The sequence below is a fragment of the Homarus americanus genome, unplaced genomic scaffold (genome assembly GCF_018991925.1).
Source record: "Homarus americanus isolate GMGI-L3 unplaced genomic scaffold, GMGI_Hamer_2.0 scaffold6317, whole genome shotgun sequence".
Classification (NCBI taxonomy): Eukaryota; Metazoa; Arthropoda; class Malacostraca; order Decapoda; family Nephropidae; genus Homarus; species Homarus americanus.
The window spans coordinates 13,179,819-13,203,528 of NW_024730668.1; the positions used below are offsets into that span (position 1 = coordinate 13,179,819).

At 36.6% G+C, this 23,710-nt stretch overlaps 1 protein-coding gene across 1 annotated transcript; it reads right to left on the minus strand.

The window, feature by feature from the left end:
* Positions 1-5,125: 5,125 nt before the first annotated feature.
* LOC121867138 lies at positions 5,126-16,620 on the minus strand. Its single transcript, XM_042366891.1, has 6 exons — positions 16,575-16,620; positions 7,547-7,755; positions 6,752-6,925; positions 6,233-6,435; positions 5,894-6,022; positions 5,126-5,495 (listed from the first exon to the last, which is right to left on the minus strand). The coding sequence occupies exons 2-6, from the start codon at positions 7,747-7,749 to the stop codon at positions 5,326-5,328; spliced, it is 879 nt and encodes a 292-aa protein (XP_042222825.1). The 5' UTR covers positions 7,750-7,755; positions 16,575-16,620; the 3' UTR covers positions 5,126-5,325.
* Between the last annotated feature and the right edge of the window lie 7,090 nt (positions 16,621-23,710).

The window sequence follows — 23,710 nt, forward strand, 5'->3', positions numbered from 1 at the left end:
TGAGAACCACTGGTCTAGGAGATGTAAACAGAGAAGCCATATATCAGATGAACAACGATCTTATAGAGAAATCCGAATGCAAGAAAGATTTAGGAGTAATGATAAGTAGAAAGCTTAAGCAAAGTAAAAAATGTGTATTTGCGCGAAACAAGGCTAATAAAGTACTTGGGTTCATACAAAGGAGTGTTAGTTACAAGACTAGAGAGGTCATCCTAAACTATATCTTGCACTTGTGAGACCTCACTTAGATTACGCAGTTCAATTCTGGTCACCGTATTACAGAATGGATATAGAATCCTTGGAAAGAATTCAGAGGAGAATGACAAGATTAATCCCGGGCATTAGGAACCTTGAGTACAGAGACAGGTTAAAGCATCGTAACTTGCACTCCCTCGAGAGACGTAGAGTGAGGGGCGACATGATCGAGGTGTATAAATGGAAGTCAGGGCTAAACAAAGATACTCAAACTATCCAAACAGGAGCGAACTCGTAACAATGGCTTTAAATTAGACAAATTTTGATTTAAGCGCGAAATAGGAAAGTAATAGTTTGGAAATAGATTAGCGGATGAATGGAATAAGTTACCAAACATCATCATTAACTCGAATACGCTGAATAGCTTCAAACATAGGTTGGATGCTTATATGAGCAATAGGGGTTGAGTGTAAACGGGACTGCCCAGTATGGGCCAATAGGCCCGCTGCAGTTTCCTCCATTCTTACGTTTCTCACAACACCTTCTCGCTCTCCTTCCCACCACACACCAGGCATACACCCCTAGAGGCCTTAGCCTCCCTAGTCCATAGATGCAACTGATAGACGATAAGATAACTCATTGCGAAAGAAAATATTTACTGTATTGTTTAACAACAGATAAGATACTCCTTCAGCAAGTGAAATTGTAATAAGAATAATAGATCATAAGAACATTAGAAAATAAGGAGTCTGCAATAGGCTGGTTGGCCTGTGCATGGCAGCTCCTGTCGAGAGTTACTACCACTCTCTATCATCCATGAATCTATTCAGCCTCCTTTTAAAACTTTCCAGAGTTCCAGCACTTACTACAAAGTTGCTAAGCTTGTTCCACTCGTCCACCACCCTATTTGTGAACCAGTGTCTTCCTATCTCCCTCCTAAACCTAAACTTATCCAACTTAAATCCGTTGCTACGAGTCCTATCCTGCTCGGATATTATAAGAACTTTATTTATATTCCCTTTATTGATTCCTTTCACCCACTTAAATACTTCTATCATATCTCCCGGCACTCTTCGTCTTTCTAGGGAATGCAAGTTTATTTTCTTTAACCTATCTTGATATGGGAGGTTTCTAAGTCCCGGAATCATTTTCGCCATTCTTCGCTGCACCGACTCCAGTGAATTGATATCCATTCTATAATAAGGGCACCAAAACTGAACCGCATAATGGAGGTGCGGCCTGACTAGCGCAAGATATTGTTGCAATAAGACCTGTGCACTCTTATTACTTACACTTCTAGATATAAAACCTAATACAAATTATTTCACACAAATTAATACAATGGGGCAACCATTATTATTATTATTATGGAACATAAACTATCGTACAGTATTCATTGATTATCTTATATAGTTCATTGTTTATTACAGTGAAAATTTGTTATATACGCCATTCGTCACCACAGTACAATGATTACATCAGAATGATAGATCGGAAGAAAACCTCCTACTGTCTCCTGTTACGAATGAATATGAAATGTTGTATTGGCACCTCAAGTGTTGCTAACTTGTTTCCATTTTAATAAAAGTGGTGGGCATAAATATGAAATCTCCTTCACCACACATAATTTATTTAGAAACATATTCAACACATATTGTTACCTTCTAACTGGTTTAAAAAAATAAAATGTCTGAAATGACAACTAAATAAATTTTCTTAAATGATACAAGTGTCAAACACTCTTTACGGTATGTTATCAAAGATCAGTAAATTCCCGCCCCTCGCTTTGTCCTGATTACTTTACAGATAAGGACATTTATATAACTTATATTAGTTGTGCTTAGAAAAAGTCATATTTTCATTTACAGTTTACCATCCTTACACAACCAGACGTGACACGCACCTCGGATACTGAGACAGATTGAAAGCACTCATATTATTATTACATGTTTTATTTACTGTGCTAGTATAGTATAGTAGATTGTTCTACGAAGCAACAAGCACATGTAAATAAAGAATCAGTTCAATTAAATTCAAACCAAACATCATATTAATCTTTATAACATGTAGATTCATAAAAACAACTTTGTCATTTCTTCTGAACGGTTTATTATAAATTTTATGCCATGAAAGAAATTTTATCAAAGAGCGGCGTAATCAACCACTAAGGTATTACCATTAAGTCCTAAGTAACTTAAAACATGACTAATAACATAACAAAATGTAGTGTTACATGATCACAATGGTTGCTTAAGACAAATACTGGAAATTAAACATATACATAATACCATTATCTGAAAAGCTTAGAACATCCATTTTGAATTTATTGTTTGTTTATAGTATTATACATCATATGTATACAAGTCACAAGCTATTATTTACCACATTGTTTCAGTCATCATCATCAGACTCTTCTGTGTAAAACATAGATTCCTTCACCTTGTTTTGGCATTTCTCATCGTCTGCTTGACAGTTATACATCTCCGTGCATGCTATATTATTGTTTCTGCATGAGCATCACAACGATCCACATTTGCTGACACCACATCCACATTTAACAAGCTCTATGATAGCTTCTGGAGCTGGTGGCACGTCTAATATTACTGGTATGAAACAGTCATTTTCAATCTTCCAGTCATGCTCCAATGGTGAAAACAATTCACTCTCTGCATTACAAGACCACAGAAGGGCTTGGTACCTTGCTCTCAATATATGATACTTTAGAGTTGCTGCAGTCGGTTGAGGTTTTCCGGCCTCTGCCTCCGTTGAAGAGACGCCATCTAAGTTTAGACAGTTCAGTGAAAGTCATTCGTGGACAGTAGAACTTACATACAAATTCCTCTTGGTAGACCAATATACATGTCTGCAGGAGGGACATTTGGTCTAATGAGCATCTTGAATGCATCTAGGACCTTTATGTTAGATTTCATCAAAGTGCTCTAACATATTTTCTTTCCTTTGCCAGCAAATTTTCCGTGCAGTCAGATCCTGTGAAGGCATGAAAACTTGGCCCAATAGCATCATTTATGGATTTGAAAGAAACACTGTGTCGTCGCTCACTAGTTCCTGCTATCATACTTGCATTTTCTCCAAGTTAAGGCTGCTTTAATATGCTTAGAACAAGCACATCAATGTCTGGTGACATGATATGTACTGTGCTGCCCTTCTGTGATGCAGAGCAGCTGCTTCCTCAGGGTTACTTTTCAACCGTTCAACATTTTCACCATTTGACATAACACCGTTCTTTGTTGATAGCACAAATGAGGTTTTGCTTGACTGGAACAGAAGCAGTGCTTTGTTTCCTAGATAGGTGGTCAATGATGATTCTGTCTTGTCGTTGCTGAATAACTTCTTGGGTGAAAGTTTAATATGTGTTGAATCTGTGGTTTCATTGATGTATGCCTTTGCTTCCTTGCCATAGCGTCGGTTTCTTGTTCTTTGTTTTAACGAGTGGCCTACGTCATAACGATCAAATACAAGGTGCAAAGCATCATAACTTTTTGCCTTAGCTGATAATGTTTTGATGAAGTAGTTTGCAAACTCTGCACATTTTTTGACAGACAATGTTAACAGTTCGTCAACTAATGCCATGCCATCGTTGGTGATAGTCTCATGACATGGTTCCTTTTGTGGATCTGCGATGCTTTGAACATCAATAGATTCTTCACGTTTTGGAACTGCTTCAAGGAGACCCATGAGCTTGCTTTTGTCTTGGTAAACAAGGACAGAATCTGGGGAGAAGAGAGATCTTGGCAGACAAGTGGATTCATACATGCCAATTGCCTCTTGTAGATAAATTTCATCACGGGTCTTGCGATGAATATCAGTCTAGCAAACAAAGATCTGTTCTGCTTAAGTTTATAACTTGTGAAGTTAATTTGATGGTTGAAGTCTTATTTGCAGCTTTCCATGACAGAACATTAACCTCGGTCATCATTTCCCAGATGCCTACTGGACCAACAATGCGTTGTTTGACAAAATTTCCAACCCTTTATTTTCCAGCTTCATATGCACATATGCTTGACATTTTCTGGCATTACACCTCCTGTTACCAAGTTTAAAAGAATATATTTCCTGAAAAAATGGATTTCAGTCAGCAATAACATTGTGCAACTTCTGTACATCAGCATATTGAAGGCTGACAATAGTTGTAGAGAACTCCGGGTGTTTTGTTCTTTTGTAATATTTCAGATTAGCAAAGCTTCCAACTTCTTCAGCAAAACGGGATAACTCAGGTGAAACAAGGAAAAGCATTCTTAATGTGGCTGACTACAGAGTAAAGCCGCTAAGACCACATTTAACTTTGAACCCAAATGGTAGTATTTGATCTCTTATTACCTTAGACACTCAGTGGGTCATGGGTCCAGCGATTTTTTCCTCGCTTACCTCTTTGGACAAATACGACCTTATATCCCATCAGAAAAATGACACCATTTATTTTTTTAATCTACAGGTTTTCAAGGTTTAAAATAATTTTTTTACAGGACTACATACTGTGTTGCTACAAGCCTCTACACTGCAGAGTACTCTCTTGTTCACACTATGGCCAACGTTTAACATGAACAGTATGAAGGTTATCTACATAATATAGAAGATGAGGAAAATAATAGAAATAAAATTAAATTTCAATTGAGTGTTAATAGTTTATCATTCGCGGATACCATTACTGTAGGTAGAAGGGCTCCTGCCTCCCTGCTGCCCCCCAGCATCCCACATTCTCTTTACGCCACTTCACCTCGCCATACCACCGTCCACTAGGTAAGGGATACGATCTAATAACAGTCTATTTAATGCATATATTTTCAAACATATAAACATTCCACAAATCTTTACAATTATATGTTTGTTATATTATTTTTTTACTTTGGTTTCATAGTATGTTTACTATTGCTAGTTTCCTATAAACAAATACAGCTCTGCCACACTGCACAAAACCTGATGAGCCCCTGTAAACTCACAAGTGAGAGGAACTGTACATTTCTATTTTCTCATAGTAGACATAAAACACATCGTCATATATTGTGTATTTAAAATTGTCATACTTAGCACAATGAATATTAGTTCAATTTACACTAATTAACAAAGATTTGTCTGGCATAACATTTTCAGGGGAAAGAGATATTCCAGCACTCACGTGAAGTTGAGTTTATGAGAGAAAGTGTCGAGTAAGCGAGCATCGAGTGAGTCCGTGAGAGTTACTGTGGTTCCCTTACTCTCGCTGTCTTTCTTGTAGGCGATGTAGGGGAAGTACGACACTGTTACTATCTTGAATTTGTGACCCATAAAGTTCAGGAACTGCTCTGTAGAGGAATAAATCACCAAGATCTCACATTGCTCTTTGGAGAAAACCAGAGATCCTTTTCCTGACAAAAATTATAATTGCTAAATTGGTTTTCTCCTTATAGTCATGCATTAGAGAATAAGAGAGATCCATTTAAATCAGAAAATAAATTATTCCAATTAATAAGTTTACTTATCACGTTGATTAGAATTACAATTTCCTTGAGTATGAGAACTTAACTCTTTTAAAGATGATTACTCATTCTTTTGAACGTAGTGACACAGTATCCAGGCAATGCGGTTACCTTACTCATGGGATTAAAGAGACTGTTATTGCTCTGAAGACATCCACAAATCTTTATAGTTTTGCATTATAATTCTATAAGGTAAATATTTACTTTATATGCTTCTTGCTCACCAGTAAAAAGATCTTTAGCTTGCTGAACTGGTGAAGTGTGGTTCCAATGATATATGAGCTGTACGTCCGCCTTCCCGTTGTTGCAGTACAGACAGCGACGGTACACCGACACACCCTCAATATTTGATGCTGTGTTGATTGAAAAGGCTACTTATATCCAGATTCTATAACAAATGTATAATTCACATCAACGGAACCGATCACCAATATGCAGCCGCACATACAACAAGACCGTGACATAATGAATTCACTTCGTGCAGCGTCACACCAGGTTTAACATTCTTTATAATTTTAACAAATGATAAAGGAAATATTAAGAAAAAAAAAGGACGTACTAACCCTCCTGTGGGAGAACCTTCCTGAGTCGTGAGTCGCGGTGGTTCGGTGGAGTTAGGATAGCGAGGTCGTGGAGGGCCAAGTAGAGGCCGTGGACGGTGTTACGGAGACTATGGTGGAGGAGGACGTCCTTCACTCCTGCCGTCCAGCCAATTATCACCACCCGCGTCTCAGACATCTTCCACAATCCAGATGACTCTAGTAACCTACAGAGGAGGTTTACTATAATACTTGTTTACGATTACCCTAAAAAAAATCACATAAGTGTTTATGGATTTCTACTTCGTACGCTATGAGGTTTCCAACCCAACTCTACCCTTTGGCTTCAACGCAAGGGTTCCGTTTTTACACCAATCACACCACGACAATGCTATGAGGATGGCAATGTAGGTCTGTGTAACATTGAATGAATGGGAATTTTTACGTGTGATTGCCTATTTACTTTTGCAAATAGTATATTATATGACTGAGAATCTAAGTAGTTTTACGGGAACAGAATCTTAATTTCTTTGTGAAAATTACCTGAGGGCCAAGTTGGTATTATTACTCTCTGTGACGTCGAGGATGATAGCACGACAGGTGGTCTTACTGTCCCCCCACAGCCCCTGAAGTAGGTGGTCCTGGGTCAACTGGTCTTGAGACAACACCCACCCTGCCTCCACTACCACGCCAGCCACCACATCTGCACTCATGTGTCTGCAGGGCAGAAATTTGCGTAGTTATATATCTGGAGACGGTGGTGCTGGGCCAGCTGGTCCAGAAACAACACCCACCTTGCCTCCACTACCACGTCAAAGTCTATACCAAGAATCACCTCTCTGAGAAACAGGTTTGCATTAATTTGTAACTGGATGATGTGATTTTGCGAAAGTGTCTTGTAATATGGACAAAAACAAAATTCCCTGTGGTTCTTAACCGTACTTAAGAAATATAGACGCAATCTATAAAGCTATTATTGCTATATCATCAAATAATTATAGAGGTTTCCATATATATATATATATATATATATACACTTCATTTTTAGTCCATATAACACGCGGACTTTGAACATATAATCAACGACCTCACCAGCAAGGAATCGAACCCTCGACCTACTGGGTGTGACTAGGGAACGCTTATCGGCTAGGCCACAAGGACACTAGTCACACCCAGTAGGTCGAGGGTTCGATTCCTTGCTGGTGAGGTCGTTGATTATATATATATATATATATATATATATATATATATATATATATATATATATATATATATATATATATATATATATATATATATGGACGGTAGAAAGGTACACGTTATAATCTGGTACCACACCTTAGTATACTTGAGAACAGGTGTGAATGCTCTGCAGTAGTAAGGATTATCAAATGACAGCCGATGATATTGTGGTCCACAACTTGACTCAACATCATGCCCACATCTTCGTCCACCTGCTGCTTAGTGTCTTCACCGTCTGTACCAATAGCGCATACCAGCACTGTTGCCAATGTTGTTATATATAAATGAAGAGTTTCCATGCTGACCTGGAAGTGCGGACTGCATTTAGTTTTATTATGCTCACCTCTTTATGTAATTCTCTCTCTCTCTCTCTGTATGTATATATATATATATATATATATATATATATATATATATATATATATATATATATATATATATATATATATATATATATATACAAGAAAAGAAAGAAAACACACGAAGTTCCCCAAAAGTGTAATTCACATCTTCAGGGGTGAGTACAGACTAAGGAGAAGTACAAAATAAGGTATATATATATATATATATATATATATATATATATATATATATATATATATATATATATATATATATATATATATATATATATATATATATTTCATGTAAATCCACAATGAAAACGTGGATAAGATAAATCTTGATAAAATCACACGGGAAAATGGAAACAACGGAGTACCTTAGCTTTCGTCTTTATTCAAGACATCTTCAGAGGCAACTGGATTACATGGACAGAGAGAGGCTTAAATATACAGGGTGACCTAAAAACATGAGGTCAGGTCATAATGATGACATCCACTAATCCCCACACCAACACACACGTAGAGGAGCTTAAGAGAAGGGTGATGACGTGACTAGACAGGTCAGGTCAGAAAAAAGGGACCCACAAAATAACTATCATACATCAAGATCAAAGGTTTTCAAAGCATTTTTAACCTTGGGCCACTGACAAATAAATTTATGTAACATATTATCAGTTTTGAACTGACCATCACTAAGGTTTATTGATTTTAATTCCTTAATCAAACTAGCTTCAACCAGAAGTCTTTCTGTGACACAAGATGATTTGAATACTTCTAAGCTTTTTTCCCAAGCAATGGGGTGATTATTATTCCTAACATGAACGAACAAGGCACTGCTTTCAGATGCAGTTCTGATATTATACTTATGTTGTTTGATTCTGAGCTGCAGTGTTTTTCCTGTCTGACCTACATAATTACAATTACATTTGCTACATGGAATACAATAAACACTTCCATTTACATTCAAACTTGGGCTATTCCTTATTAACATATTGGTAATGGTTGAGTCATACTTGAAAACAACATTAATATTTAGAAGCTTGAGGGACCGAACTAACGGGACAAATTCATCACGATAGGGCAGAGTCAAAATATTCTTAAGTGTAGGAACTTGTCTGGTTTGAGAGGAATGAAAGGATTTTTTAGCCCTTTTAAAGCAACGATCAACAAACACAGAAGGGTACCCAAGTTTCTGTGCAATAGAACGAATGTGTTTAAATTCATCGTCAATAAATTCAGAGTCACAAATACGCAGACATCTTAGGAACATAGCAGAAAAAACTGACATTTTGGTAGACTCCAGGTGATTCGATAAAAAGTGAATGAAACTGTCTACCTGTGTGGGCTTTCTATATACCTTAAATTTATAGTTTTGGCCATTTCTCATGATAAGCATATCAAGAAATGGAAGGGATTCATTTATTTCTCTTTCAATTTTGAATGTGATACTAGGGACAATATTATTAAGCTTGTCTAAAAATTCCAATGGGTCACTGTTTTTAGGCCAAAGACAAAGAACATCATCTACATATCTATACCAAGGAGGAATAAAGTCCACTATATTGGGTAGTAATCTAGACTCAAAAAACTCCATATAAATACAGGCTAGAGGAGCAGAAAGACAATTACCCATGCTCATGCCAAATATTTGTTTGTAGAACTTCCCATTTGCTCTAAACACATTGTCAGTTACACATAACTCTATCAATTTCAGGAAAGTATCATGTTCAATAGTTAAATCTAGCAGTTGTAATTTATCTTTAAGAAATGAAAGTAAGTCTTTCACAGGTACTCTAGTGAACAGTGAATTTACATCAAAACTTATTAATTCGCAAGGTTCGTTGTGTTTCTTGAGTTTATCAATTAAATCACTACTATTGCGTATATGTGAATTAGATATTTGGCCTGTAATATCAGAACTGCATCTGAAAGCAGTGCCTTGTTCGTTCATGTTAGGAATAATAATCACCCCATTGCTTGGGAAAAAAGCTTAGAAGTATTCAAATCATCTTGTGTCACAGAAAGGCTTCTGGTTGAAGCTAGTTTGATTAAGAATTAAAATCAATAAACCTTAGTGATGGTCAGTTCAAACTGATAATATGTTACATAAATTTATTTGTCAGTGGCCCAAGGTTAAAAATGCTTTGAAAACCTTTGATCTTGATGTATGATAGTTATTTTGTGGGTCCTTTCTGACCTGACCTGTCTAGTCACGTCATCACCCTTCTCTTAAGCTCCTCTACGTGTATGTTGGTGTGGGGATTAGTGGATGTCATCATTATGACCTGACCTCATGTTTTAGGTCACCCTGTATATTTAAGCCTCTCTCTGTCCATGTAATCAGTTGCCTCGGAAGATGTCTTGAATATAGACGAAAGCTAAGGTGCTCCGTTGTTTCCATTTTCCCGTGTGATTTTATATATATATATATATATATATATATATATATATATATATATATATATATATATATATATATATATATATATATACAGAGGAGGGTGAGATCAAGTCCACAATGGTCAGGTATTAGGTAATGACCCAACTAATCTTCAAAAAGCACCGCAGCAGTCCCCTCCACTGCCATACATGTACGGTGTAATCAAGACCCACAAGCCTAATAACCCAGCAAGACCCATCATCAGCTCAGTTGGGTCAATCTCTCATAAATTATCTAAATGGTTAGTTTCTTTACTAAATCCCCTAGTTGGCAACATTTCTAACTCTGATATTAAGAATAATATCGATCTGGTTGATAAACTCAATAACTTACACATTAATTATGATTTTAAACTGGTCAGTTTTGATGTAACATCACTCTTTACAAAGTTCCCAGTTGATGATTTACTGGAGTTCCTCATAGATTCCCTGGATGATATTTCATTGCCTGTCTCGAAAGACAACTTCATCGAACTCATCAAACTATGTATTAGGGATTGTAAATTTGAATTCAATGGAGAATATTATGCTCAAGAATTTGGTATGGCAATGGGTAATCCATTCTCACCTGTATTAAGCAACCTATATATGGAATTCTTTGAAAAGAAACTATTAAGTAATATTTTACCACCCTCAGCAGTCTGGTTTAGATATGTTGATGATGTATTATGTCTCTGGCCATGTAAGGAGGACCTAAAAGCTTTCCTGCCACAACTTAACAACTTAGCCCCCTCGATCAAATTCACTGTGGAATTAGAGCAAGACTGTAAATTGCCATTCCTAGACTGTCTGATCCACAGAATAGGTAACACTTTTAAGTTCAGTATTTATAGAAAACCTACTAATGTGTGTTCATACATTCATTATTATTCTGCCCACCATAATAGAGTCAAACAGTCAGTATTTTCATCAATGTTTTTACGTGCTTTGAGAATTTGCAGCCCGGAATTCATTGATCAGGGAAATGGGAAACAATTGAGTACCTTAGCTTTCGTCTTTATATATATTACAACAGTAATAATTTATTAAGATTTATAATGTGATTAGAAACATAAAAACTAAAATTTGTCAATAATTATAAATTATTAAATATAGATAAGTTCTTTATTCCGAGACACTGAGTGTCTTTATAATTCAAATTCAGCTCTGCCTTGCCATTGTTCTTTAATGTGATACAAACTTACGCCACATGTTGCACTTGCCTGTAAGTCATAACATTCCTTTAAGCATATATATTTTTATTTACTTTTACCTTCGAATTATCTTGGCTCAAATATATTGCAGAGACGAAGACTATCAACGTTTTACGATTTATGTTTTTATACGAGCCATTAAATCATATTGGTTGTTTTCTTTCATTATTCAAATGGTTCTTCAGAAACCCTGAAACCTATCACTTTTTTTTTAATTTCATTTTTTTGGCCCGTGAAAAAATATTTCCTACTTCTCTGAAGCAGTTTAAATATATTACTCTTTTAAACACAAGGAGTTACAAGTGGCAGAAGACACTTATATTCCCCATTGACCACACAAAGTAAATCCTTAAGGATTAAAGCTATGTTTCAGCCTTATCCCACAGTCATATTGGACGAGGTGGTCGTACGGGAAGGGAAGTGTTGTTGGAAATGCACCCTCAGTGTAATGGTTATCTGTTGTTTTGTAACCGTAGTTCAGCTGGAGAGCATTAGGGACACTGAGGGTCGTGACTAGCGGCTGTGGATGTGTTGCTGGCAGAAAAGCTTCGTTTTCCTGCCACGGGGCCCCGACGGACTTTCCACTGTATGGTTTGGTTTCCACTGTGCCTTCCTCCTCCCATCTCCTGATCCACCTGTACACCGTGGAGAGGCTGGCCCCGGTCTTATGAGATATGTCCCTTGCAGGTAGGCCTGCCAGCCACATCCGAACGATCCTGGCGCGGTCAGCGATCTCAAACTTAGGCTTTTTAATTCGTCTCTCCATCGGTATGGTTCTGTCAAGCAAGAGTATCATATTTTATCATGAACAACTATAGGGTTTTAGTTTGTTCTCAACATCTAGTTTTGTAATATAAATTGACCAATGTACACGAAGACAGTTCTTTTATAATTATCATGATGTAAAGGCTGAGGAAGAAGATAATAATATGAGGTACCTGTAAACTTATTAAACACTATGCTTCCTGCCAAATTGATAACTTTATAATTAAAACCGATTTGTATCTCAGCAACTGTACACATTTAAGCAGAGACAATAACTGAAAATATACTGTAGGTTCACTTTAGTTCAACTTTGTCTATCATATTTTATTAAGATTTTTTCCCTTCTTGCACGTGTCTAAAAAGTGTTTAAAATTCAGTAACTTTTACCGCCAAATTAACATTCCCATAATCTATCGCTCTACCTTATTTAATTATATATTTCCTGTTTATTTGAAATATCCAATCTATATTAAAGGTACACGTATAAGTATAAAAATCTTCTCTGATTTTTTATACAGCACATCTACCCGAAGACACACCAAGCCAATCATCTTTAGTTATTTGCTCCCTTGCACAGCTAAGAGGGGCGAGAAGTCACCTCTCGCCTCCCCTCTGTCTCAGCGCGCTACATTATTTTAAATATTTCATTACCATAGTAGTAACAGCTTTACATAGGGTTCCTTCTAATATGCACTAAATGCTTCTTACAGTAACTAGGTCTCCTGGTTCATTTTAGTAATTTTAATCAACATTAGATAAAGAACTTCAACATGGTTTTAATAATTATTGTCCTTAGATCATCCTCATTTGTCTTTCTGTGGAGTGTGCATTTCTTACCGTTGTATTTTTCTGTCACGCTCCTGTAGCCATTCAAAATACGAACCACCAGCCCACCATGACGCAATTTAACATGATAAGATAAATTAATTGATTGATTGCAGTAATTACATTCCTGGTGACGCAACAGCTTAGTTCACATGCCACCAATAAGATGATAAGACTTAGTCCTTGCCCTTGATCCCAACACAATACACTATACGAGCTCTGGAAATGTTTCTTCACCCATTACCCTGCAGACCGATTTTCACGTTTCCTTAATAAAAGAGATTTTTTTTTTATAATTCATCAAAACTATTTCAGTTACAATCTCACCTTAGATTACTTTTAGTTATCTACTTTTATGCTCTTTTACTGGGATTTACAAAGTTTCTCAAACGACACTTAACCTAATATGGTTCGTTTAGATCTGCTTCTTGGAAGTGACTTGCTTTAGCTGAATAAGTAAGGTGCTTTAGACTGTTATATATATATATATATATATATATATTTGTATGCAAATAAATCACTGTAGGTGCGCGTGATCCAGGTATATGCTGATAACCACAAGGAAAAAGAAAACACCCCTGAAGATGTGAATTACAGGAAAGCGCTTGGGAACTTCGTGTTTTCTTTTTCCTTGTGGTTAACAGCATATACTTGGATCACGCGCACCTACAGTGATTTATTATATATATATATATATATATATATATATATATATATATATATATATATATATATATATATATATATACATATACATACATATCACTAAATATTTTAACTAGGACCACAGACAAACGTACGGTTCTCAAGGTTGTTTTCTTTTCTAAACACCAGCCCCGAGTTGTAAAGTAAGTAAATATATTTCCTTGAGTACCGCACTAAAATAAAAATTTTGGATATTTACTTTTTTATAAAAATACTCAAAATCCTTAGCACTTTTACTTTTACCAAATTATTGATTTGTAATACACTACCTTTACACAAGTCAGTTGAAAAAAAATTGTTACTCGTTACATGCAAATTAATAGTATATATTTTTAACTAATCAATTAATTATTAACCATAGTAAAAGAGTTATGTGGGTGGGGGTATGGTGTGGCTGGAGCAGTGAAGTGGACGGTATGGGTGTGGGTGAGTCACCACGCAGTCACATACCTACAGTAGAGGTGTCGTGAGGGGAACGTCAGTTCAGGTTAGATGGTAGTGGCCATGACAGCGGACTTTCCCTTTGATCTTCTTGTGTTCATTAGCACCTTGACCACCCACCTCACCTAGCCTACCCTCTTATTCCCCCCTTCCCCATATATCTTGCGCTAGTCAGGCCGCACCTCGATTATGCGGTTCAGTTCTGGTGCCCCTATTATAGAATGGATATAAATTCACTAGAGTCGGTGCAGCGAAGAATGACAAAAATGATTCCGGGACTTAGAAACCTTCCATATCAGGATAGGTTAAAGAAACTTAACTTGCATTCCCTAGAAAGACGAAGAGTGCGGGGAGATATGATAGAAGTATTTAAGTGGGTGAAAGGAATCAATAAAGGGGATATAGATAAAGTTCTTAAAAGGTTTAGGAGGGAGATAGGAAGGAACTGGTTCACAAATAGGGTGGTGGACGAGTGGAACAAGCTTAGCAACTTTGTAGTAAGTGCGGGAACTCTGGAAAGTTTCAAAAGGAGGCTAGATAGATTCATGGATGATAGAGAGTGGTAATAACTCTCGACAGGAGCTGCCATGCACAGGCCAACCGGCCTATTGCAGACTCCTTATTTTCTTATGTTCTTATGTTCCCCCCCACCCTTCCTTAAGGGGATTGGTCTTCCCATTGGGCGTCAGTTGCTCTTGCATATACCTGTACCTAAAATGAATTTCAAAGAGATGGTGATTCTAAAATGCGTTACATAATTCCGTCTTGGATATAAAGCCTGCATCTATATATAAGTGTGAGACTAAGTATTTAAAATTCTGCTTCAATAACTAAGTACCATTGCCCACTCCCCCAGTACCCGACAGATGTTACGTGGTGTAAAAAAATGCGGTCATTCATCAATTAGGTTCGAAAGTGACATCACCACAGCCACACCCCAATAAGAGGCACAGTTCACGGTGAGGAATCAGTCACTCTGGAGGCAATAATCATCTTCAACTGGAGGTAAAGGGGATGGAATGGCGGAATGTAGGAAAATATGGCACCGAAAAAAAAGGCATTATCACGAGACTAGGAAAAATGGCACATTAATTTTTATTGGCATGTTTTCGCTAAAATTTGATAACGTTTGTTACTGAAACTTACTTAGAGTTATATCAACGACATAACATAAAACATGGCCTCACAAGAGGTGACCTAACACAATGTACCCACAGAGGACGACCTCACTTTACCTGGAGACCTGACAACGATAACCTCACAAAATATGACAGTTGCGGATGACCTGATCACGACATTTGAGGTTGACGAGTGCTACAACAAATTAAATAATGAGTTACTTAATGCACAAAGGCAGACAATACCATATAGAAAACTCACATCAAACAACAATGACCCTAAATGGATAAACATTTATTTAAAGAATATTATTGGACAAAGGAAGACTATAGGTAGGAGAATAAATCGTGGTGAAGTTTACCTCCGAGATTATTATAAGGTATTGGCCGGTAGGGTTAAGACCGAGATAAGAAAGGCAAAGAGGAATAATGAACTGAAGGTAGCAAGGAAGGTGAAGTCAAATCGCAAGGGTTTCTTTCAAATGTATCAAACTAAAACACGAGATATGATCGAGGAGTATAAATGGAAGTCAGGGCTAAACAAAGGTGATATAGCAAGTTACCAAACATCATTATTAACTCGACTACGCTGGATAGCTTCAAACACAGGCTCGTTAGTTTGTTTGTGGTTTGTGAGCTCGAAGTGAAATTTGTTGTGCCATTTTATCTGAGTACGGGAAAGGCGCTACTAAGGTCTTTCCCGACAGTATGTGATTTATCTCTCAAGGTTAACACCCTCCTACCTGCATTTGCTGCTTGTGAGCGTCTGTTCAGTCATGCTGGGCTTAATATTATTATTTAATAAGTTTATTACACCCAAGGAGGCGACAAGCCTAGTCCCAGGCCCATGCGGCCAGACACTAATATATTGGTACTCGTGTCTCGCACGACTTGTGATATGGAGACAATATTGATATGATTTAAGGACAATGGGACTTAGCATCCACCAAAGGGTGACCTTACAAAAAAATTCAGTCATGTTTTGTAAGGTCACCCTGTGTACATGTCTCTCTCTCAGTCCTTGTAATTCAGTTGCCTCTGAAGATTTTTTGAATAAAGACGAAAGCTAAGGTGCTCCATTGTTTCCCTTTTTCCTGTGTGGTTTTATAAAAAAAAAAAAAAAAAAAAAATATATATATATATATATATATATATATAAATCGACTTTAATATTGGTTATGAAAAAAAACTCAAGAATTTGATATCTCAACAATCAAAATGTCTATATTCTATATGAGGGATTAGTCTCGAATATAATATTAAGCTTAAACTGAAGGAAACACAGAAGAAATACCTTATGTAGGTTAGAATAAGTTGAGACTGCAGGGCTCGCCTCAGTGTTCCCCAGCACGTGTCTACAGCAGCGCGACTGGTGTGCAGTATATATACGCGGGATACATATGCACGCAGAAGCAACAGCTGAACATTGACGCCAAGGTAAACTGAATCTGATTGGTAGATATTTCGTAATAACTACCAAAATTTAGTGATAAGAAAAGGTCAGGATTGTGGGCATATACCGGGATATATATATATATATATATATATATATATATATATGCTGATAACCACGCCACCACAGTGATTTATTTGTATATATATATATATATATATATATATATATATATATATATATATATATATATATATATATATATATATATATATATATATATATATATATATATATATATCTTGATAAAATCACACGGGAAAATGGAAACAACGGAGTACCTTAGCTTTCGTCTTTATTCAAGACATCTTCGAGGCAACTGGATTACATACGATACGATACGATACGAAGTCATTAGTTAAGAGGTGAAAGAAGATTATTAGGAATTGAAGAAAAAGTGGTGAAACTGAAATACAGTAGGAGTAGAAAGAATCTGGGCTCAACCAGATCGCTTCATCTTTCTTATTGGTGTTTTGTCTTTGTTCTGCTCCCTTGGGTCGTCAGACCTTTGTATTAATATTGGTTTATTTATATAATGCTGCTTATTATTATTATTTTTGTTATTGTTGGAGTTAGTGAGCCCGCCCAGGTCCTTGTGTAACTGGGAGGGTAGTCACATTTTTTTTTTTGGTGTTAGTTAAGTGTTAGTTGTGTTAGTCTAAAGGTACACTGTATGGAGAGGCCTGCCAGGTTCTTAGTGGAGCTGGTTGGTCACTCTCATCTTTATTCCTCTAGTAATGTTTTATGTAGAAATGTGTATATTGAGGCAGGAGGTGGTTCAATTACTTCTTCCTGGCTGATATAGCTGGGAGGGTAATCACATTATTATTATTATTATTATTATTATTATTATTATTATTTTATTATTATTTATTTTATTTTTTTCGGAGTTAGTGAGCCCGCCCAGGTCCTTGTGTAGCTGGGAGGGTAGTCACATTTTTTTTTTTTTACTAAGATGTTAGTTCAATGTTAAATGTTAAATGTTAAATATTAGTTATGTTAGTCTAAAGGTACACTGTATGGAGAGGCCTGCCAGGTTCTTGTGGAGCTGGTAGGTCACTCTCATCTTTTATTCTCTCTATTAATGTTTTATATGTATATTGGGGCAGGAGATGGTTCAATTACTTTCTTCCTGGCTGATTTAAACCAACTGTGTTCTTGGAATTCTTCGTTGTCTATATTATTTATCCAGTTTTGATATGTTTCTGTGTTAAGTTCAGTCACTTTTTTCCAAATATTTACAGCTTTGTTGTGTATATCTACATTGATTGCTAAGAGGTTTGCTCTCTTGTGTAGCTGTTCATTATTGATGTGGTCTGTATATTTTATGTTATATATAAATCTGAGGGCTATATTTTGTACTGTTTGTAACCTTTTTAATGCACGTTTTACTAAGGGTGTTCAATGGGATGGGTGGGTAGTCCATAATTGATTTGACAAGGGCAATATAAATCTTTCTTTTGTTATTAATGCTAAAGTTCTTAAAGCGTTTTATTTTTGATAATCTTATTCTTGCCTGTCGTTCTTTATCTTTTAAGTATGTTATATATCCTCTTTTTGTTAGTTTTAATCCAAGCATCCTACCTTCAGTGTCGTATGGGTATAGTTCCTGGTCGACTATTACTGGACTTGTTTTAATCTTGGCTATTGGTATTATCTTGAATTTGTTCTTATTTGTCCTGATTTTCCATTTTTTCTCAAAATCATTTATGTTTTTTATCGCTCTTACCGTGTAGAGTGCCATAAATTGAGTTGATTTTCCTGGGTATGATACTATTTGAGTAATATCATCACCACCCTTCTCTTAAGCTCCTCTACGTGTGTGTTGGTGTGGGGATTAGTGGATGTCATCATTAATAATAATAATAATAATAATAATTAACGGTTTATTGAAAGAGCTTGGCAGCCAGAAGGCTGAAAATATACAGTTACATATTTGGGGAATGGGTTACGAATTACAAATAATATACAAGTGACATAAGTGACACAAATAAGACATATAGTAACTTAGATGGGGATCAGCTCAAACTACAGTTCATTTCAACATAGTGACAGTGTAGGGAGCAGTGTTTACTGGGAGTGAATACACTGATTTATTACATGTTATTGATAATTTTTACAATGGTTGGGACTGGGCTGTTCTTATAGCGATCAGTTCGTGCACGTATGGGCTGGATGCGGTTGTGGTGTCGAACAGCAATTCTCGGACAGGGGATCTCAGGTGGTAGTAGGGGCCGGTGTCGGGGATGGTGTAGAAGCTTCTTACCAAATTTGCAGATGAGGCCGTGGTGATGGTCAGTGAGAGTCGAAAGGGTCAGTGTGTTGAGCGCTTCTTGATATGTGGTGTAGGAAGGGGAGAGAATAATCTTGCATGCCCTCTTTTGCACTGTTTTTAGGTCACCCTGTATATTTAAGCCTCTCTCTGTCCATGTAATCCAGTTGCCTCTGAAGATGTCTTGAATAAAGACGAAAGCTAAGGTACTCCGTTGTTTCCATTTTCCCGTGTGATTGTATGTAGAAGTTCGCGTGCTTTATTGGGCTAATGAAATATATATATATATATATATATATATATATATATATATATATATATATATATATATATATATATATATATATATATATATATATTGATAAAATCACACTGGAAAAGGGAAACAACGGAGCACCTTAGCTTTCGTCTTTCTCATCTGATATTTTAAAAACTTTTACCCATTCCCTTTTGAATGCTGACTCTTGTTCATTTTCCTCGTGCAATTTTGTTCCATTTTGGTCTTTAATGTATGGTGTTTTTTGCTTGTTGTGCCCCATCATCTTGTTTATGGAAGTCCAAAATGTTTTTGTGTCTTTAGTCATGTCAGCCGCCATTATAATATCATTCCATTTTTTATTGTTTGCTTCCTTACATGCGTCTCTTAATTTTATCTGTAGTGCTATCTGTGTCGTATATAGCCATCTGTTACTGCCGTGTCTTTCCATATACCTGTTTATTTCATTGTAATAGGTCTGGATTAATTTAACTTCTTCTGGTAGTCTGTTGTTGGGTAATGTTCTAAAGTGTGAAGTAGGAGTGTGTTTGGTTATAGATGTTTTTATTGCTGAGTGCAGTCTGTCCATTTCTGAGTCTATATCTTCTGTTGTTTTCCCTTGTAGGTTAATCGAGTGGTGATTACTTAAGTCGTCTTTGAAGCTGTCCCAGTCTGTTTTACTCATTTTCAGTCTCTTTTTTATTGGTATCTGTATGGGGCTTGTTGACAGTGTTAGTATAATTGGCAGATGGTCACTGCCTGTAAGAGGTCCCTGTATTATATGGTAATTGAAAAAGGCTTTGTTGTTGGTAAAAATTTTGTCTGGTGTCGATTGTGTATTGTGATTTCTCCAGGTTGGAAAGTTAGGACCCAGATGATTGATTTTCCCTAAATTTATTAATTGATTAAGGGCGTTTCCCACGACGTTATTATTTGTATTGTCAAAAAACCTATGTCTGGCGTTAAAGTCTCCTAAGATGTACATCGGATGACTATTGTTAGCCAATTTTAATAGGTCTTCTATAGGTAAGTAGGGTCGTCTCGGTGGGAGATAAGTAGTAGCAATAATTACGTCTCCTTGAGTTGTATTTATTTTTATTGCTAGAAATTCATCCTGGAAGTCATCAATTAGTTTAAATTTTAAGTTTCTTTTAACCGCTATCGCTACTCCGTCATTTTTCTCGCCCGATTTATTTCTTTGGTTTACATAATAGTTAAAGAGTTTTATGTTGTTGTTTTCTGTCTCACCGTGACTATTTATTAGTATAATGTCAGGGTCAATTTCGCGATATATATTACTTAGGTTAATTCTCTCGGTCTTCCAGTTTCTTACGTTGTGTTGTATTATTCTTAAAGTTCTTACTGTTTGTCTATTGTCCATTATTTCTTATACTTGGATTGTGGCAGTTGGAGTGGAGACCTATCATCCTGTTTCCCGCTTCTGACTCTTCTATACTCTGACGGGTCTACTATTTTAAAGTCTTTGGCCGTAATCTTTAGTTTGTCCGTAGTAATTAGTGACCAGACATAATCTTCACTTAGGGATTTTTCTTGATATATCCACTTGTATATCCCTCCTTCACAGTTTTTTACTATTGTCCCTCCTGTTGGTCTCGATGTTGGGATTCCATGTTTTGTTGTAGTGATAACTTTTAATCCAATATCTTCAGCAGATTCAGGTTGTATATTGTGATCAGTTTCCATCTTATCTTCTCTCCTCCTACTCCTTTGTCTTATAGTCTGTCCTTTTGTTATTTCTATCTTCTCTTTGTCACTTCTAGTCATTTGTCTGGGATCTCTATCAGTCGCTTGTGTTCCTTGTGTATCAGCTGTTGCTCCTTGCTCAAACCTTTGTTCGTCTTGATGTAGTCTTTCTCTCAGTTCGCTTGCATATGTTGTCTGAAATAGTTTTTCGGATTGTGGATTCTCTGGAAATATCATCTCTGGTAGGTTATTCAATTTAAACATTTTCCTTAATTCCTCATTGTATGATCCGGGTGCAATGATATTGTGCAAATGTGCATGGATCATACTAATCATTACCTTATCATGTATTGGCTCACTTAGGTTTAATATGGTGGATTCTGGTCTATGAGCCTCTTGGACCGCTCTCTTGCTATTTCGACGTATGTCGTATCCTTCTTGTCTTGTTCCTTTTTCCTTGTTTCTTGTTCCTTGTACTTTATCATGTGTTTTTTTATTGGGCATGCCATTGCTAACGTCCTATGTCCTATGTATGCATTCCCGTTTCTCTTACAGTTGAGACAGCCAACATGTGTATTCTTACATTCAGTGTAGGTATGGTCGTCGCCTGCACAATCTGAGCAGTACTTTTTTTCTTTTTCCGGACAGTCTCTCGTTGTGTGTTCTTCATATTTGTAGCAGGAGAAGCAAGTTTGCAGACTGATGAATGTCTCCTTCTTTATTTGATGTGGTGTGACTGACATGTTGAATATTAGAAAGCCCTGTTGTAAAACTTTCTCAGCCATTGACACTTCTTCAAAAGTAATCTTAAAAACATGAGTATAGTCCTTTATCTTAATGACTTCTTCAATCTTCATCCACCTATTTTGGCGTTCCAGTTCTTCTTTCAGGTCTTCCGATGTCTTCCTCCCGATCTCTTGATCGACTTGACGAACAAAAACTGATCTTTTTGCTTTTTGTTCTGGTGGCATGACAACAATAAGGCCTTCATTGTAAAATATATCTCTTGCTTCTTTTGAAAGGATTTTATCTGAATCAAAGTCATCTTTACAGATTACTTTAAAACCTTCATTGGTGCTGAATATTCTAGTTAGTGGGACTTGCAGTTTGTTGTAAGTGATTTCTGCCACTTTTCCCTTTCCAATAGAGTGTCCCTTATCTCTATGTTTTATTCTAATGCTAGTTGTCATCTTCTTGATTACATCTAATCCTACCTATAACACAGGGCTCCTGCCTGGGAGCAGTGACCCCGCCCCCCCCTCTTGGACGGGCGTCGGGCTCGTAGGGTTCTGCACCCAGGTTACCTGTGACTATAGTAATATCTAAAAAGTTGCCACCTACCGGTGACCCCCGGACAAGGGGTGCCCTGCACTATCACAGGTTCCCTTGCCGGATCGACCGTATCGCTAAGTCCCGCCTCCCGTTCAAAGAACGGAGTGCATGAGGGGGATGAAAAAAGGAAAGAAGAGGACTTAGAGAGTAGAAACAGCCTACCTACCACGCCACGTTCGGTCAGCCAATCAGAGCACCGCAGTAAACGTGCATGTATCACGCCACCGTGGGGCACCACTGATTGGCCAATCCAGGACGTAGACGCACGGGTAGTAGTCAAAATTTGGGTAGGCCAAATATTTGTTTTTTCCAAAGTTGGAATTTCCCGTACAATCTGTGATGGTAATTACACCGTCACTATGTTGAGTAAGTACAATCACTAGGATTGAGTGTCTTATCACAACAAAGTTGCAGACTCAAACATGCAGCAAAAGAATCAGGTCTTCAAATTAAGTTTTAATTTTAGTTTTGAACTGACCATCACTGTGTCACAGAAAGACTTCTTGTTGAAGCTAGTTTGATTAAGGAATTAAAATCAATAAACCTTAGTGATGGTCAGTTCAAAACTGATAATATGTTACATAAATTTATTTGTCAGTGGCCCAAGGTTAAAAATGCTTGGAAAACCTTTGATCTAGATGTATGATAGTTATTTTGTGGGCCCCCTTTTTTCTGACCTGACTTGTCTAGTCACGTCACCTCCCTTCTCTTAAGCTCCTCTACGTGTGTGTTGGTGTGGGGATTAGTGGATGTCATCATTTTGACCTGACCTCATGTTTTTAGGTCACCCTGTATATTTAAGCCTCTCTCTGTCCATGTAATCCAGTTGCCTCTGAAGATGTCTTGAATAAAGACGAAAGCTAAGGTACTCCGTTGTTTCCATCTTCCCGTGTGATTTTATCAAGATATATATATATATATATATATATATATATATATATATATATATATATATATATATATATATATATATATATATATATATATATATATATATATATATATATATATATATATAGCTGTTAATGAATACGTTGTATTTCTTTGTGTATGAACCTCTGTCCTGCGTGACAGTGAGAAGTGAGACCACCCTCAGTGTCAAAACCTGACTGAATTACTCAGAATAGGCAAACTGAACTGCAAGCTTTGTCAATAAATTTGTTAAACTAAAAACTAACGTGGTAGTTATAGTAATTATTTCGCATGCAATATATTTATCATATATGATACTGTACTCTTTCATCTTAATTATAAGTATAATGTTAGGATTTGTTTGACTTAAATCATCCTGAATACATACTGCACAAGTGGGGATATTAGAAGAAGATTGTTTTCTTTACATTTATTATACAGTTTGACAGATATTCAGATGCATTCAGTATGTGACTTTGATTACATAGGAAAATTATTTCT

Coding starts and splice junctions, on each gene's coding strand:
- LOC121867138 (XM_042366891.1), bottom strand. CDS start 7,749: ATGGAAACTCTTCATTTATATATAACAACATTGGCAACAGTGCTGGTA. Junction 6,926..7,546: donor CTGTTCTCAAGTATACTAAG/GTGTGGTACCAG, acceptor TCTGCCCTGCAG/ACACATGAGTGCAGATGTGG. Junction 6,023..6,232: donor GAAGGTTCTCCCACAGGAGG/GTTAGTACGTCC, acceptor CAATCAACACAG/CATCAAATATTGAGGGTGTG.